We start from the raw sequence: 19,252 nt of genomic DNA on the forward strand, positions 1-19,252 counted from the left end.
ATCCCAATGCCCTAAACAGACGGGGGATGAATTATCACAAGGGTTTTCTGGATCAACATGCTGTGATGTCGGCCATTGTCCCAGGGTTTCTGCCTTCTGCCTATGTTACAAGGGGCAGTCAGATGAACCACCGCGAAGATGTATCCATCCTGAACTCTCCTGACATCTTAACAGCATGAGTCAATGTTCTCTTTGTCCCATTATTACCATTAGTGACTTACAACCTTAAGGTAAGAATGAGACTAATGATCCAAGTAATTTTATTAAATTGACTGTTTTTCTTATCATTCTTTGCAGTTGCTTTTAATGTATTGGAGCTACATAGAGAACGCACTGGATGTTCTCTAGGATACTTCCCTTGTGGAAACACGTCAAAATGCTTACCTCAGCTCCTCCACTGTAATAGTGTGGATGACTGTGGGAATAAAGCTGATGAAGAAAATTGTGGTATGTATATCATTAACTACATTTTTCTGGAAAAGAGAAAATGTTGTTCCCAATGATAAGCTTTGCTTTCATATGAAATTATTAAATGCAGCCTTCACTGCATTCATCATCAAATATGGTGCCCTTTCATCCAGACAGAGATTACTTCAAAAATGATAGATCCACTTTAATTCTCATTCTGTTGTATCCTTTTGTATATTCAAACCCATTGACTCGAATCATATTTTAATTCTCATCCAGCAACATTCCTCTATACAACAGTAGAATCAGATTCATTTTAATACAAAGTCAGATCCACACACATATCACTCTGATTTTTTTTAAAAATCCAATTGAGGGGCAATTTAGCATGGCCAGTCCACCTATCCTGCACATCTTTGGATTGTAGAAGTGAGATCCATGCAGACACGGGGAGAATGTGCAAATTTCACACGGACAGTGACCCGCCAGTATGTCGCCTCCTACATATCAGTCTGATGTCTGCATCTACCGAGGGTTAGCTTTCCCCTGGCTCAGCTAGTACTAATAAGGTGGCTGAAATCACTTCAAATCATGCTGCTGACTTAACCATAGAAGCAGAGAGCCCCTACATTTGGCCCATCGAGTCTGCACTAACCCTGTGAAAGAAAACCCTACCTTGGACCACAACCCCGACCTATGCCCGCAACCCCACTTAACCTGGACATCTTTGGACACTAAGGGGCAATTATAGCATTACTCATCCACCTAACCTTTTGAAATACAGGAAACCCATGTAGAGAATGTGCAAACCGCTGTGCCATGCAAACTGATCCAATATGAGTACTTGCCCATGAATATAACATGTTGTTCTCTGTGGTGCACAAATGATCACCTGAATAGACAAAGAATAGTCTTTTATTGTGAATACTCATGCCCATGTCTAACAATGTATATGCCAGATTTATTTAACATTATACCTGGGTAAATCACAGACTCATAGAATAATACAGCGCAGAAGAGGCCCTTCGGCCCTTCGAGTCTGCACCGATGCATGAAAGACTCTGACCTAATACCTAATCCCATTTTCCAGCACTTGGCCCATTGCCTTGAATGTTATGACATGCTAAGTGCTCATCCGGTTACTTTTTAAAGGATGTGAGATAACCCACCTCTGCCACCCTCCCAAGCAGTGCATTCCAGACTGTCACCACCCTCTGGGTAGAAAAGTTTTTCCTCAGATTCCCCCTGAACCTCCTGCCCCTCACCTTGAACTTGTGTCTCCTCCTAACTGACCCTTCAACTAAGGGGAACAGCTGCTCCCTATCCATCCTGTCCATCTCCCTCATAATCTTGCACACCTCGATCAGGTCGCCCCTCAGTTTTCCCTGCTCCAGCGAAAACAGCCCAAGACGATCCAACCTCTCTTTATAACTTAAATGTTCCATCCCAGGTAACATCTTAGTGACTTGCCTCTCCAGTGCAATCACATCCTTCCTATAATGTGGCAACCAGAATTGCACACAGTACTCCAGCTGTGGCCTCACCAAAGTTCTACACAACTCCAAAATAACCTCCCTACTTTTGTAATCTATGTCCTGAAGAAGGAGCCGTGCTCCGAAAGCTCGTGTTTGAAACAAACCTGTTGGACTTTAACCTGGTGTTGTAAGACTTCTTACTGATTGATAAAGGCAAGTGTCCCGTCTGCCTTTTCCACCACCTTATTTACCTTCTGCCTTCAGAGATCTATGGACAAACACGCCAAAGTCCCTTTGTTCCTTGAAACTTGCCAGTGTCATGCCATTCATTAAATAAATGACAAACAATAGGGGACCCAGCACAGATCCCTGTGGTACGCCACTGGACACTAGCTTCCAGTCACTGAAGCAACCGTCTGTCATCACCCTCTGTCTCCTACAGCTAAGCCAATTTTGAATCCACCTTATCAAGTTACCTTGGATACCTTGTTCATTTGCCTTCTTTATAACTTTCCCGTGTGGGATCTTGTCAAAGGCTTTGCTGAAATTCATGTAAACTACACCATCTGCAGTCTACTGGTCCACTCATCTACTCGTCTCATGCTCAAAAAAATCAGTCAGATTTGTTAGGCATGACCTCCCTCTGACAAAGCCATGCTGACTATTCCTGATCAAACCTTAGCTCTCCAAGTGGAGATAGATCCTCTCCTTCGGATTCTTCTTCAATAGTTTTCCTCACTGGTCTGTACCTCCCTGGCTTTTCTCTACAACCTTTCCTAATGGGACCACACTAGCTGTTCTCCAGCCCTCCCACCCCCTATTACCCTATTATTGTTTTTACACACTTCTGTGAATTGTGCACATATTTGCTCCGCGATTTCCCGCTGACTATCTGATAAACAACTTGCAATGTCTCTGTCCGTTTTTTGTTCCTAGGCTCTACCCACGAAGCTTAATTTGATGTCCCCGCCAAGATATCATCTCTCCTTACCGCAATAACTGACTCCTTGACTAATAATGCAACGCCTCCTCCTCTTTTACCTCCTCTCCTGTCTCACCTGATGATTCAGTATCTCAGGATGTTGAGCTGCCAATACTGCCCCTCCCTCAGCCACGTCCCCGTGATGGCTATTGTATCACAATTCCACGTGTCAATCCTCGCCCTTAACTCATCCATTTTACCTGTAACACTCCTCGCATTAAAGTAGAGACCCTCCAGCCTTGGCTTACTCCCTTGAAACTTACTATCGCTGTATTCCCTCTGACTTGATTGCTTTTCTGTGTAAATGTAGTTCATTTTTAAATGTGTAATTTCCTCTGTGACTTTTCTCATTTTTACCCCCTATTCTCCTGTCATGTTTTTAGTACTTATATAATCATATGGTTGGAGCTCACAATAAGAAAAAGATTATTGTAAAAAGGGACTTATTTTAAAAATAAACATGGCCCATGGTCTGCAGGAAAATATTGTTTGGCAACCGTTTTTGATTTTGGCAGAGTAGAGGCAGAAGAGACCAAATAAAATGGGCGCAATTCTCCGCACTCACGACGGTGCGGAGAATAGCGGGGGTCGTAAATTTTTACGGCCACGCTAGTCCGACGCCCTCCTGCTATTTCCCCCCCCCCCCCCACGCCCGACTCCCGACACGAATCGATGCCGCCGTTTTTTTTGCGGCCAGCAGCGATTCACAGCTGGCCGATGGGCCGAATTCCAAGCCCTTTACGGCCGTTTTTACGAACGGCAAACACACCTGGTCTGGCCGTTTGTAAAAACGGCCGTAAAGTCCCGATCTTGGCAACCATGGCACCGATTGGCACGGCTGTATCACGGCCGTGCCAAGGGTGCCATGGGCCCGCGATCAGTGGGCACCGATTGCGGGCAGCGGGTCCGATTCCCGTGCACTCTTTGTCCTTCCGCCGCCCCGCTGTTTCACTTCGTGGGGCGGCTGAGGGGCATCCCAGCCCGCGCATGCGCGAGTTTCGCACAAATGTGCGATGACGTCATCCGCGCATGCGCGGGTTGGAGTCTTCCAATCCGCGCATGCGCGGCTGACGTCATGTGACGCGTCAGCCGTCGCAAGCTCTGGCAAGCGGGCTTAACGAAATTCGTTAAGCCCGCGATGCCGGAGTTCACGGCCGCAGCATACTAGCCCCGACCGGGGACCAGAATCGGTTCCCAGTCGGGGAGGGGGAGGCTGGCGTCAAACCCGCCCGGTTTTGACGCCAGCCTTACGATTTCTCCCTGTCTGGGAGAATCGCGCCCAGTGTTTCCCACTCGATCGTGAAGATCATACTCTGTTAAATTCATAATACACATGAATCTCCCTATACTGGAAGCATCAGTGCATTGTTCTCTGTTAGCTACATTTGGGGCATGATTCATCGGAAAAACTTCGGAAGTCCGGTTTCGGACACATTTGGCGGGGAGTTTTGCATGGCTGCGTTGGCGAGATCGTGGCTCATATTCAATGGCACTTAGTGCCAGAAATGAGCCTCATGAGATTCTCGACATTGCTGGCTGCCTCGCTGTCTGATTCCTGCGATTCATGCTTCAGCAGATCGCCACTAACAAAGGGGAGCTGCTTTTAAGCGCTACCTTCCTAATCGCCTTCCGGAGAATCCTGCTCGCCTGGCGGTCAGCAGCACTACCCACAGTTGCAGACTGGCTGGCAAACCTGTCGGCATTTCTACACCTGCAGAGGATCAACTTTACTATCTGAGAGTCAGAGGAGGGCTTCCACAAAACATGAAGGACAGTCACAATTTGTTCCAGGACCTGTTCGAAGACAACAGGGGGATGGGGGGATGCACGAGAGCCAACGGGACCGGAGGGAACAGACAGGGAAGGGAGGGGAGGGGGAGGGTGGCTAGAGCACAAAAGGAGGGGGAGGCAAAAAAAAACAGCCACTACAGAGGCCAGGAGCCGAGAACAAAGCCACAAGAAAAGGAACCCCCGAAGAAACACTGAAAATATGACAGGGGGAGGAGAAACAAAGCGGGGGAGGCGGGGGGGGGGGGGGGGGGGGGGGTGGGTGGTAATGGGTGAGGCCAAACGACAAAAGGTGGGGAAGGGAAGGGGAACGTACAGTGTATAAAATATTAAATTCAATAAAAACATTTTTTTTAAATGTATGTTTAGCACAATGAATTTGTTGAGAATTTGCTGTGCTGCTTGACATTACCAACCAGCACAACTGGCGCACAGATCTTTGAAGCGTTGAATAGTTACATGGTTGGAACCTGGGGGCTTGACTGGGTTCATTGCAGAGGAATTACAAGCGAGAAGGTAGCCAATATGACTGGGAAAACAGTGGAGTTATAATAAGGATTAAGGAAGCAGCTAGTCAGGATATTGTTTGGAATCATTGCTTTATTCACACAAAGGCATTGGCATCCAAAGGAATTCCATCCGATCTTGAATCTCATGACTCTGTTCTATCATCTGCATCAGCTCTGGGAGAACCTTGTCAAGAGGCTCAGCATCAGGCTGGGATCCAGCTGTGTCCTGGGATGTTCCTGCCTCCACCTGAAGTGCATCAGTAACTGTGTGGTGCTCACTAATGTCACCCACTGAGGTGTGTCTCTGCGCTGGTGGAAGGTGTAGGTGATGCCTTGCTGATGGTCTCCTCCGAGCTCTCCTCCGAGGTGGTCTCTTGGGTGGCCGGGGGGAGATGACTCCGGATGGCCCGACCCCATCAGATGGTGATCCTGCGAGACAATGGACATGTGGTCAGTGAGAGGGAAGGATCATTTTGTCTGACATGAAAAACTCACTTAAGACAAGTCATCTGGTGAAGGGACAGTGGATCCTCACCTCTGCGACGCTGGCCAACCTCACTGTTGTGACTGCTCTCTCATTGCCTGAATGCTTCGTTGACCTTTTTTTTGCCCTGGCTACCAGTCTATCTCTGTTATTATTTACTGGGCTATCTCTCTCGTGGCTGCCTGCTTTCTCAGCTAGTGAGCCAGCAGATGGCTAGCCTTGTTTCCATGCTGGTAAAAGGTCCCCCATGTCTGGAGGAGCTGCTACACTGCTTTTGTGGTGGATAGCAGGTTAAAGTCAGAGCAAACAAAATATCCTAAAAGTGAAGAAATAAACTGCTCATTGTGGTATTAATGAAAACAGAGATTATTTTGATGATTCACATAGAAGAAAACTAAAGTGATTACGCTTAATTTTGGGGCGAACAGGTCCTAATTTATGGCTTGCCTATGCCAGTTTCTTTGGAATTAGGAAGTATGAAACATTGCATGAAACCTTATTATCATGATTATAGAATAGGGCCAAGTAGCATCATGACTGCTGGTTGCCTCGTGTTGCCCATGTCTCTGCATTTTCAGGATGCCAGTCAGCAAAGTGCTCAGAGCATTCGGAGCAGCCACCCTGCTCTTGTGAAAGGCAGTCTAACATTGTTAAAGGGATGCTGCACTGAATAATACTGCTGCAGCACTGTGGACCTGAGGACCCAGTAGCAGTACCACTCGGAGTTCAATTACTTCATATAGGTGGACGAGGTCAGTTAACGCATCTTCACATGACATCTCTTATTCTTTCTTGGGACATGGGTGTCACTGGAAAGGCCCAACACATGTTGCCCAACACATGTTGACCTTGAAAAGCTGGTGGTGAGCCGCCATCTTGACCGCTGAAGCCTATGTGGTATAGGTACACACAGTGATCCAGCTGCAATGAAGGAATAGTGATATAGTTCCAAGTCAGGATGATGTGTGACTTGGAGGGAAACTTACAGGTGAGAATGTTCCCATGCATCTGCTGCCCTTATCCTTCTAGGTGATGGAGGTCGCTGATTTGGAAGGTGCTGCTGCACGAGCCTTGGTGAGTTGCTGCAGTGCATCTCATTTCTACTGTTGTGTATTGGTGGTGGGGGTACATGTTAATGGTGGTGGATGGGGTGCCAATCGAGCAGGCTGCTTTGTCCTGGATGGTCTCTTACTTCTTGAGTGTTATAGGAGCTGCAATCATCCAGACAAGTAGAGAGTATTCCATCACATTCTTGGCTTGTGCCTTGTAGACGATGGACAGACTTTGGGAAGTCAAGAAGTCAAGAAGTGAGTTATTCTCTGCAGAATTCCCAACCTCTGACCTGCTTATAGCCACATTATTTATATGGCTGGTTCAATTTCTGATCAATGGTAACACTCAGGATGAGGACAGTAGGGATTCAGCAATGGTACTGCCATTGAATGTCATGGGGAGAAGGTCAGATTCTCTCTCATTGGAAATGGCCATTGCTTGGCCCTTATATAGCATGAATGTCCTACATGTCCTACACCAAATTCTCACACTGCTCATTGCACCACACCTCCGTCTCTCACCCAGCAGCATGCCCTGGCACTCAGGACCCAAGCCTAACATTGAGATACACTGGCTAATTTACACTTACCCACTTACCAGTGCTTCAAGCCTCACATCCACCTCTCACTGCCTCCACATACTTCCAGTAATTCAGCTTGGGCAGGCATGTTCCCCAACACAGTAATACACAATTACTGAAATTCTATCTTCTCTCTTGTAGGACACATGGCACAAAGTAGAAGGGAGCAATGCATGGTGGGGAAAAAGGACATCTGCCTTTTTGAGTGCTTTGGAGGAGATGGTTCCCAGGATCATGGGGCCAGTTGCAACAGGGTTTGTGGCGTCCTTTGTCACTGAAAACATTTAGGCTTATGCTCTTTCTCAACTCCCATCTCACCTTCATCCTGTTACCTGGCTTGATGAACAAGCTGCTGATGGTGCCACCATAGACCTTCTGCTTCCCACCCCAACTCCCCCTTTCTCACACCAACTAAGTTCCTGGTTTCAGGCAACTGAGGACTTCTCGCTGATCAGACACAGCAGCTCAAGGAGGAAGAAAGATAATAAGAGCACCGCACCGATGAAGAGGCCCAGTCTCTTGATCTGACACTTTCAACCACCATCTCACACATTGACATTGCACCTAACCTGGAGACCAGCATAGAGTTGAGTGAGTCATCAGGCATGAGTGGGCTGTAAGCAGACATGGGAACATGGAAAGATTGTTTGCTAGCTAACGGCAAGCTGAGGTTGCAGAAGGGTTTCTCTGCAGAAGACACAGATGAGGACCGCAATGGATAACGTACAAATGGGCACAGATTAGCATGCCATTCAAAATGCTGAGCGTGATGTCTGTCCTGCCAGGCACTCTCTGTAGAGGGCAGCACAGTGGCGCAGTGGTTAGCACTGCTGTCTCACGATGCAGAAGACCCAGGGTCAATCCCGGCCCCGGATCACTGTCCGTGTGGAGTTTGCACATTCTCCCCCATGTCTGCGTGAGTTTCACCCCCAAAGCCCAAAGATGTGCAGGGTAGGTGGATTGGCCACGCTAAATTGCCCCTTAATTGGAAAAAAAGAATTGGATATTCTACATTTTTTAAAAAATAGGCAGCTTCCTGTCACGTTGAAGGCAAACTGAGGGGTCTGGCTCCAACATGGCAGAGGGGATGACACAGAATATTGTCTCTCCACAGCATCTCCTCCATTTCCCTGTCGTGTTTCAATGCCAGAGGCTCTGTGACTGCTGCCCCCATACCTGTTGCACCCTTTGTAAACACAGGTCACCCACTCCTCAGCCATCCCTTTGAGGAAGCACCAATAATCCATGGAAAATCCAGGATCTCACTCAACACATCAAAATCACTCATAACAGCATAAGGATCTGAAGTGGTCACTAGGGATGGCTCCCCCATTAGATCATGATTGTCTGCTTAACTCCGCTTTCCTACCTGCCTCTCATGAACTTCCAGATACTGTGCAATAATACAAGTTCTTCAAAATTACTTTACCCGAAGGCAGCACGGTGGCGCAGTGGGTTCTCCCTGCTGCCTCATGGCGCCGAGGTCCCAGGTTCAATCCCAGCTCTGGGTCACTGTTCGTCTGGAATTTGCACATTCTCCCCGTGTTTACGTGGGTTTTGCCCCCACAACCCAAAGATGTGCAGGATAGGTGGATTGGCCACGCTAAATTGCCCCTTAATTGGAAAAAAATGAATTGGGTACACTAAATCTATTTTTTTTTAATTACTTTACCTGCAATGTTGGGTGTCTGCCCCATTGCATAATGCTGGTGCAGAGCCCAGCTTGCAGTTCAGTGCTTGTTTTTTGTAGAGTGCCATGCAGACTTGTTGTCTGGGCCTGCCACAGTCCACATTAGGCTTTTTGGTGTGATATCTGCCGATGTGGCTGTGAGACATCAAAATGGTGTCCTGTTTGAGGCTTCCGGCACATGCTGGTGACGCTCTCACAGGCTCTGCCAGAAGCAAAAGAACGCTCTTAAGTAAAGGAAATCTGTCGCTTTACCAGATCCACAGCAATGTGGCTGACTCTTAACTGTCCCTGAAATGCCTAGCAAGACTCGCGGTTGTATTCAAGAAGGGCCTCGTCACCGCCGTCTCAAGGGCAAATCAGGGATAGACAATAAAAGCTGGCCTTGCCAATGACACCCACATTCTGCACATGAATAATAATAAAAAAAGCTTTTTCCAGCCTCTCCATGTAATGAAGTCCCTGGAAGCTAGGAAAGCTCCTCTGTGGCCTCTCTAAAGTATTGACATCCTGCCTAAAGTGAAGTGCCGAGATTTGGACACAGTATTCTAGACTGGGCCGAACCCGTGGTTTATAAATGTTCAATGTAACTCTCTTGCTTTGTAATTTACGCCCCTGTTTGTAAAGCCAAGAACAGAAGAAATAGGAGCAGGATAGACAATATGGCTCATCAGGCCTACTCCACCATTTAATACGATCATGGCTGATCTCGGGCTTCGACTTCACTTTCCCACCAGCTCCTCATATTCCTTGATTCCCTGAGAGAACAAACATCTGTCTATCCCTTAAATACATTCAACAATGAAGCATCCACAACCTCTGGAGTAGAGAATTCCAAACATTAATAATACTTTGAGTGAATAAATTTCTTATCTCAGTCCTAAATGATCAGCCCCTTTTTCCTGAGAACGTGCCCCCGTGCTTTAGATTCCTCTACCAGACCGTGCACTGCTTAATAGTTTGGAAACTGGTCCCAAACCAGTACTCTACATTTGATGAACACGGTTTTATTTTATAAGATGAATTAAGTCATGCTAAGATATTGTGCATTTGTGACTGAATCTACAGCAACTTCATGTTCTCACAACAATGGTCCAAGCTTCTTAGCACTCTACAAAGCATATTTAAGGATATCTTCATCCAACATAAGGTCAGATTCCATCACCGTTGGTGAACATAACATAGTGTGTGAGTATTTATATTTTTGAAAATAATTTCTCAATTGTAGATGACAACAATGGATGGTCTGAGCTTTTCGATCTGTACTATGGAAGGATTTCAGAACAAGAAACCGAATTTACCAACTGCAGTAAGTTTAAAAAGTTACCTTGTAAGTTTTCTTAAGCCTTTACAACACCCTCTTCATATTTTAGCCAGTTGTTATTTTCTACTCGAGGGAAGTAAGGAAATTAATTTATTCTGTAACTAAACAAGGAAGGAAAGAGATTGATGGGAGAACATTATAATGGCCAAACAATGATTGAGCAAGGGAATGAATGAGTGGAAGGAAAGAGTGTGGCCAATCCACCTGCCCTACACATCTTTGTGTTGTGGGGGTGAGACTCACGCAGACACAGGGAGAATGTGCAAACTCCACTCAGACAATCACCCGAGTTGGAATTGAACCCAGGAGCCTGGAGCTGTGAGGCAGCAGTGCTAACCACTGTGCCACTGTGCCCCTAGTCCTGGCTACCATTAACAGTGACTCCTTTTTTCCAGAGTTGCCCCACTCCAGTGTTATCCTCAATTTCACAGGTGGGATCACTCCAATTGGCAATCTAACCTGCCTGTGTAATTGTCCCCAAGCCTGGAAAATTATTGTCTGTAATGGTGGAATCCGGCAGGTGCTCAGAAGTCCCGCATTAATCCATTTCTGGTGGCAATATCAGTGGAGGAAATATCTTGCCCGATAGATGAAAATCAGGGCTGGATTCCTTGGTGCCCCAAGCCGCGTGTTTCTCAGTGGCGTGCCATTCACTGGCGGTGGGCTCTATACTCCCGTCACTTGCCAATGGGATTTCCCATTGAAATAACCCAAACGCCACCGAGAAACCGGCGGGCAGGAGTGCACTACTGGTGGAACAGAGAATTCCAGCGGACAAAGACTTCCTGCCCAGATGGGCAGGGATATTGCACGGACAAGAAAATAAATTTTAAACTTTTAAACTGATCATGATATATTTGGCCTTCAGCATCTCAATCCATTGATTACAAAGCAGTCAACCCCAGAATGATTGAGCACCTTCAGGATAGGAAATTAAGAAACTGGGGGGGGGGGGGGGGGGGGGGGGAGGTGGCAGGGGAGAAGGAACAGACTTTCAATGATTTAAGAAATTCTATTTGCAAGTTATATAGAAACAATTTCTTTCTGGCATTTCTCAACGCAGTTGCTTAATGTAAGAACATTGCTTGTGCTTTTAATAAATCGAATTAATCGCAAATGAATAATAGAGTTACATTTCTTTTTGTACAGTGCTTGGGAATTTCTCCGAGAAATGTCGATGCACAGGCCTGCAACTCAATTGTGAACACGCTGGACTGCATTCTGTGCCTTTGGTCTCCTCCAATGTATTAATACTGTAAGTATAGAAACATTCAGATCCCATGTGAGGGAGAAACAGTGATCAGAATCTTACATTCTGAAGTTTAGATTAGGTCATGGGTGCAGAGGTTCAAACAATTCCCACTGTGGGACAGGCCGACTGACCATGTGTAATCTTGTGCTGTTCAGCTCATTACATATACATCCATGAGGAGCTGAATCTCTGCGTGGGGCGGGCAGGAGGTCGCTGACCCGTTATTACTTCATGTGAACCAAGGTCTGGGCACCATATTTAAAGGGCACCTGTGGAACCTTCACCATCCCTTCCAACTTTTCCAGTCCAATACTCCACCTTTCCATGCTAACCCTTCCTTGGCCAAGCTCTATGTAATTTGCACTGCCACCACCCTGTCTTAGCTCACAGGGCTAATCGCTGGCTTTGAAAGCAGACCAAGGCAAGCCAGCAGCACGGTTCGATTCCCGTAACAGCCTCCCCGAACAGGCGCCGAAATGTGGCGACTAGGGGGCTTTTCACAGTAACTTCATTTGAAGCCTACTCGTGACAATAAGCGATTTTCATTTCATTTCATTTCAAAATAGTCTGGCATTTACAGAGACTCCTCAGAGAGTGACTTGCCAATGCATCCGAAAGGGCTTCCTATAATTGGGCATAGGGAAGCGCAGGCCACCTTTAACCCACCTTTAAGGTCCCAAGAATTTAATTGATAAAGTTCATCCCACCGTCGGCAACCTGATTTTTGGACACCCCCCAAATGAAGGTCCCCTAACTACTGAGCTCCCCTCTGCTTAGCGGACCGGAAGATTCCGCCCACTTAGTGTTTCTTAAATTCATTGCTGTCTCCTCGTCTTTATCTGATTCAGGAGCATGCAAATCAATAAAATAAGAAAACTTCACGCCGATGGTTTCAGCATCTATCAAGACCTTCAAGAACTGTAAGTGTGAATACTGTTTTAAACTAAATACTATTATAGATGTTCTGACTGTGCTTACTATTAGGAAACAGTAATGGGCAGCTTTCGCTCTTAACGTTACATTTGGCTGCCATAGACATTTTTGCAGACTTGTCAGCAGAGATGTCCAGTAACCAGGATTCAGTACAGAACACTCTACAAAGCATCTGCGTAGGACTAGCAGCAAGGAGGTTCTTTGACCAACCAGATTGAAGAATCCTTAATGAGACGCACAGATCACAAAACAGGAAGTAAAAGGAGCAAATACAAATTATATTTAAATTATTGTACAGGTATCAAAATAAAGATTGGGACATATATATTTGTTACAATAATTCAAAATAAGATAATTTAGTGCTGTGCATTCACCAGGGCTCTGGCAGTAATTTAATTGGAAATTACTATTTTATATAATCCGAGTACTGATGAATGAGGAGCACTAAACTGTGTTAATTTTCAACCCTGCTAGACTGTATGAGAAACTTATAGGCCCAGATCTTCCACAAAGCCGCAATCATCATTGGATCGCCGTTCTGCTGGGACTTCGCCGTGCTTAGATGCTGCTCTGCATTTCTTGAAGGCCTTCGGTGTCATGTTCCAGAACACAGAGAGCCGCATTGCAGAGCTGTAGCGGCAGAGATGAAGCCAGGTCACATCCCCTTTTTCTAAACAACACTCACTGCCACATGCTAAGTATAAATGTCCAGTGTGTCTGTTAATGAATGGGCAGGGGGCTGAGATAGGTGGGTAGGTGAGGTGGAGCATGAGTCAGGTCATAGTCGGGTGATGGGGGTGGTAGTCAGACTAGCCAACGTCTCCAACTCTAGCGCAGTGCCTGAGGCATTCACGGAGGGTCCTGGAAGCAATGGAATTACCCCTCGGACCTTCACATTTTCCTGATCAGTTCCCATAGAGGTCAGCATGTGGAGACTGCTGTGGGGTGCCGACACAAATCTTGGATCGTACGTCTAGTCTATGATAACCGGAGACCACAAAATTTGGATTTGAAGTCAATATCAAGTCATTAAGTCAATAGAATAACATTTGCAGACTGCATTGAATGTCCTGTGACTAAATTTCCAGGAATCTCCAGGAATAGGTCTAACCAAAGTTAACAACGGGCTGTATAAATGCTAGTTGGTACTGTTATTGTTGTCGACTAGCAAATAGGATTGCTTGGGAAGCAGTGAGGTATTGGGGTCCAGTGTAGGCATTTTACTGGAAACAGCTATAAATTTTAGTAATTCAGGTGCTACTAATATTAATTTGTTTTACAACGAATGACCATGGCACCAACATTCACAACATACCAGGAAACAGTCGAGATCTCCACTCCTAATAGCTAATCACCTGAATATTCAGTCGTAGCGAAGGTTAGTGGAGCTCATTGCTGATTCCACATAACCGATGTGAGCTAGATTACCTTGCCATTCAGACCATGAAGGGTATCTTCCTCACCTCTGGCATTCTCAGACTCAGGGGGCTTATGTGCTGTCCAGCCCACTCTCCTGGGTCTGTCTGGCTGCTCCAGTTCCCCTAGCTGGTTCTGCAGACACCGACAAAGGCTTTGGTCTTCCCTATGGTACTCCCACCATGCTACAACTCACTCTTTGAGGGCCTGGACTTCTTCTTTTGCATGGTCCTCATGGCATCTGGCTCCACCAACCTCCACCCTACCCCTCCCCAGCCTGCTAACAAATGTTCTCCCTGCCCAGCAGGGCCCACAGAGGCCAACTACTTCCACTGCAATCTCCCCCACCATTACCACCTGCAGGTATTGCCTCCTTAAGAGTTGCTGTCCAGCAAGTGTACATAATCACACAATCACTGTTTACTAATCAATTACATAACCAAGTTTGATTGAACTATGATAGCCAGCACATTCAAGTCCACATTAGTGGCAGAATTTCCCTTGTTTATCACCAATCTGGGCAAATGATAAGGGTTAAGATGATATCCAGCAATCAAGGTGGCCTTCTCAGTCCATCATCCATATGGGCAGTTTCAATAGGATAAGGCTATGTGATGGATCACCCAGGTCAGGGTTTGGGTTATTTGTGTCTCCAAGGACCATGTGTTCAGCAGCACTTGGTTCTCCAGTCGTAGCCTCAATGCCTGTAACTCTCAATCTTCTACCAGTACCGAAATGGGCCACCTCACATTGGATGTACAATGTGAATCCCTAACACGCAGGTCATTCTAGGATTTGGTGTTGCTATCTGACTCCCCCTCATTCAAGTTAGTGCCTGCTGGCATTTCAGGTTTAGCTATGCTGTTGTGGGTGCTGCTTGACCCCCACATCATCCACAAGGTTTTTGGCCTTTTCTGCTTTGCGAACTGTCTTCTGAGGTTGCCCGCCAGCCACAGGTTTGACATCATGAGTGTGGCTACCAGTGTCAAGCTGCTTCCCTGCTTTGGCCAAAGTACACCTCTGATAGTTCTGGCAGTAGCTGGAATACCGGCAGCCATCCCCGGCTAGTAACACAATGTTCTTATACATGTAACTCCTTTCCTGATGATTGGTAATGCACCTGCTTGTGGACTTCCGTCAATACCTGAAGCTTGAGACTGCCGGAGAGGAGTTGCTTCACCACTCTCCCACTCTTACGGTTCAGCTAATAGAGAACGTCATCTTCCTCCCTGATCCTCTTCCACTCCAGCGAAATCCAAGGTGTGGGAAGTGTGGCTGAAGCCAGATATGGAGAGATCGACATAGCCATGATAGGGAACATCCAACCCTTGCAGAGTGGAGATTCGGACACCTAGCAGCTCATACTCTTTAGCTTCATGCTCGGTAGTGGTTGACACTAACCTCAACAAATCTCATCTGAACTGTTGGACATGTTCCTGTTACTTTCTGTTAGACCAAACCTAGTTGTGGGGTCTGTGGTTGTTGAAGGCAGTCTTATTTGAAGTGCCCAATACTGATACAATTCCAATATCTCTTGGAAGTATCTCTGGGACATAATTGACCTATAGGCTTGTTGTGGAGCAAGGCAACAAAGGCTAGATCTGGGCTTGCTGCACAGTGATCTGCTCTGCCTTCTCTTCATTTACGTCCCCATTGGCGCGAACTCCCTGTCAGTGTCCCCATGACTCAAGAAATGTGACCACTTGTGCCAAACAAGGAGCTTGACACTTAAGTTTCCTCACCTCCATCTGAACATTTTCAATCCTCACCACTTCAGCCAGACGATTTTTCAGCTTTACTTCCCTGGTCAGTTTGCAAGAGGAATCCAGGAGAACGATTTGGTCAAACAAGTTCACAAACTCCAGGGATACTAAGAACAGTCCCTGCCCTTCATCCTGGGTATACCCATTGAATCTCTGTTGCAGCTGCGGCAGAATACTGCTGTCCCCAAGCACCCTTTCCAGGACCCTGAAGATCCGCCGCAGGTTTCTTTGAACACCCATACCTCTTCCCATAATTTTCCTGCGGGCTTTCCTGCATAGGACAGGAATGCTGTCTGATCACTCTCATTGAGGCCCTGAAAGCAATGACTATCAATGTGTCCTCAATCCAGTTTTTGGCTGAAGAGTTATTGGACATTTGCAGCCTTCCCCAAATCAGTTCATTTTCCTACCAGATGCCAGCTATCAGTTAGCAGCTCCATGAAGGAGAATTGCTTCTTCCCCCTACGGGGGAACCGATAGACAACCGAGGCCAGTGAAAGGGCCGCATGAGTGGTCCACCTTTATCTAAGTGGGCCACAAGATTGAAATTGGGCTTGTTGACTAACCATGACCCAATGAATAAGATTGAATACATTCCATATATTTCATAACTAGTTATAGAAAATGCTTAATCATTATATAGTAACAGAACTGCTATCAACTTCAAATGGTAAAAAGCAAAATAAATATTTTCACTTTGGATATGACTCTTACAGTCAATGTTTTGTGCAATCAGCTCACTTCACTTGCCCTTACTTTACGTACATTTCACCTCAATCATACCAGTAGGAAAATACTACACGGACGGAAATCCGCGGAATGTGGCAATCCTGCGCCTGGGCAATGGTCAACAAAATCTCTTGTGGGTCACACTCAGAACCCCGATGGGCTGCACGTGGCTTCCAGACAGCAAGTTGCCCACCATTGCTATCTGGAGTCGAGGAAAAGCAGGCTGGGAGATTCTTCCTTGTCTTGGCTAAAACATCCAACTTCACCCATTGGTGCTTGTGGTCCCTTAATAGTCTCCCTCATTGACATCAGTCTCAGCTCTTCCACCATCTGCTCCATCTCAGTCTCCATGATTCGATGTCTGTGTTGTGAAATCTCACTCCCGTCACCAAAATGGAAAATGAAATTCCAGCACATGGACTACATATAAGTTTGAAAACAGAGATCTTTTATTCCATTGGCATCAAATCTTTATGTACATTCATGGAAAAGCTTAATTCAGAGAAATAATTTACAATGGATGACCGTGGCTCCAGACGCACCAGGAAACTGTCCAGAGCTTAATTCCTAGTCTCTAATAAAATTGTACGAACATGCAAACAAGGAGCAGGAGTAGGTCATTCAGCCCTCGAACCTGCTCCACCATTTAATTAGTTCATGGCCAATCTGATAGTAACCTCAAATCTGCCTCCCGTCTACCCCTTGTAGTCTATCCCACCCCTTGCTTACCAAGAATATATCGACTTATGGCTTTACAAATTCAAGGACCTTACTTCACCACCTTCTCAGGAAGAGTGTTCCAAAGACTCACGACCTTCTGAGTGAATAGGTTTTGCCTCATCTCCATTTTAAATGGGTGACCCCTTATTTTCTGGTGACCCTTATTTTCTGGTGACCCCTAGATCTAGATTCTCCCAAAAGAGGAAGCATCCTCTCCACAGCCATCCTGTCAAGACCCATCAGGGTCTTGTGTGTTTCAATCAAGTCGCCTCTTACTCTTCTCAAGGTGACCAGCTACCTGGATTTTACAGGATTGTCCTGGAATTTGGCTTCCCGCTCTGTGTCACAGGCCAAGAACGCCATTTATCCTGCTTTCCTCCAGTGACTTCCTGAGGAGTTTGCTCAGAGTCACGGTAGCATAGTGGTTAGCACAAATGCTTCACAGCTCCAGGGTCCCAGGTTTGAATCCCGGCTTGGGTCACTGTCTGTGTGGAGTCTGCACGTTCTCCCCGCGTGTGCGTGGGTTTCCTCCCACAGTCCAAAGATGTACAGGTTAGGTGAATTGGCCAGGCTAAATTGCCCTCAGGGTCCAAATTGCCCTTAGTGTTAGGTGGGGTTACTGGGTTATGGGGATAGGGTGGAGGTATGGGCTTGGGTCGGGTGCTCTTTCCAAGAGCCGGTGCAGACTCGATGGGCCAAATGGCCTCCTTCTGCACTGTAAATTTTATGCAAAAAGTCTCCCCTTGCCACTACCTGAGCACCTTTGGTATCTGCGCATGCACACTGTTCAGTCACAAGCACAATGCACAGACACTTAGCCACAAGAGAGTGGCACTGGCCCCCACTCCTGACCCTGAGAGCTGTCTCGCTTAAGCAGCTGGGTGCTTAGGATTGGGGGTTTCAGTGTGAAGTGTTCGCTAGTGTAGGCTTGAGAGATGAACACTTCCAACACTGTTGAAGGTTCAACTCAATTTTATTAACTAACTTCTAACTAACTAACACACGATGACTGTGGGTCTGAATAATGCTAACTTAAACTAGAGACCTAAGCCTTGTCTGAACCAGTTGATTCTCTCAGCACGTGGTGTGAGTCTGTGCTGGGCTGGATGAGTTTTTGTTACACTGAGAGGCAGCACCCAGAATGAGTGGGAACCGTGGTGCCCTCTACCCTGAAGGGCAGCACGGTAGCATTGTGGATAGCACAATTGCTTCACAGCTCCAGAGTCCCAGGTTCGATTTCGGCTTGGGTCACTGTCTGTGTGGAGCCTGCACATCCTCCCCGTGTGTGCGTGGGTTTCCTCCGGGTGCTCCGGTTTCCTCCCAGCGCCGGCCCTAGGGTTGCTGGCGCCCCGGGCAAGCTGAACTACGGCGCCCTTGGGGGGGGGGGGGGGGCCGAGAGGGGGGGGCGGGGCCGAGAGAGGGGGGGCGAGAGGGGGGGGCGGGGCCAAGAGGGGGGCGGGGCCGAGAGGGGGGGCAGGGGGGGGCCGAGAGGGGGGGCGGGGCCGAGAGGGGGGGGGCAGGGCCGAGGGGGGCGGGGCCGAGAGGGGGGCGGGGCCGAGAGGGGGGCAGGGGGGGGCCGAGAGGGGGGGCGGGGCCGAGAGGGGGGGGCAGGGCCGAGGGGGGGGGGCCGAGACGGGGGGGACCCGAGGGGGGGGGGGGGGGGGAGCGGACCCGAGGCACCGGCCCAACTGCGCATGCGCGGGACCCAAGTCTCTGGCGCCCCCTAGCACATGGCGCCCCGGGCGTCTGCCCGAGTTGCCGGTGCCTTGAGCCAGCCCTGTTTCCTCCCACAGTCCAAAGATGTGCAGGTTGGGTGGATTGGCCATGATAAATTGCCCTTAGTGTTCAAAATTCTATGATCTATGATTAACCTAGGACAAAAGTTCGGCACAACATCGTGGGCCGAAGGGCCTGTTCTGTGCTGTATTTCTCTATGACTCTATGTCTTTATAGTGTGTGTATTCTAACTGGTGATTGGCTGCGGTGTTTGTACATGTTGATTGGTCCCTGTGTCCATCAGTGTGTGTCTGCACCATGATATACTGGTGTATATTATGACACAGTGGAGGTCTGGCAGCTGAGATGGGGTTGTATGAGCCAACTGTAGTGGTGGTAGGAAGCACTTAGGACCAAATCTGGGGAATCAGTC

The 19,252-nt window shown here is 47.4% G+C and overlaps 1 protein-coding gene across 1 annotated transcript in view; it reads left to right on the forward strand.

Annotated features, from left to right (window-relative positions):
* rxfp1 (relaxin family peptide receptor 1) overlaps positions 1 to 19,252 on the forward strand; it is a 223,844-nt gene that overhangs the window by 74,711 nt on the left and 129,881 nt on the right. The window contains exons 3-6 of the mRNA XM_038792304.1: positions 298 to 447; positions 10,195 to 10,275; positions 11,440 to 11,545; positions 12,391 to 12,462. Coding sequence (XP_038648232.1) covers positions 298 to 447; positions 10,195 to 10,275; positions 11,440 to 11,545; positions 12,391 to 12,462 — 409 coding nt within the window. The remainder of the gene's footprint in view (positions 1 to 297; positions 448 to 10,194; positions 10,276 to 11,439; positions 11,546 to 12,390; positions 12,463 to 19,252) is intronic.

Source organism: Scyliorhinus canicula, chromosome 3 (genome assembly GCF_902713615.1).
Source record: "Scyliorhinus canicula chromosome 3, sScyCan1.1, whole genome shotgun sequence".
Taxonomy (NCBI): Eukaryota; Metazoa; Chordata; class Chondrichthyes; order Carcharhiniformes; family Scyliorhinidae; genus Scyliorhinus; species Scyliorhinus canicula.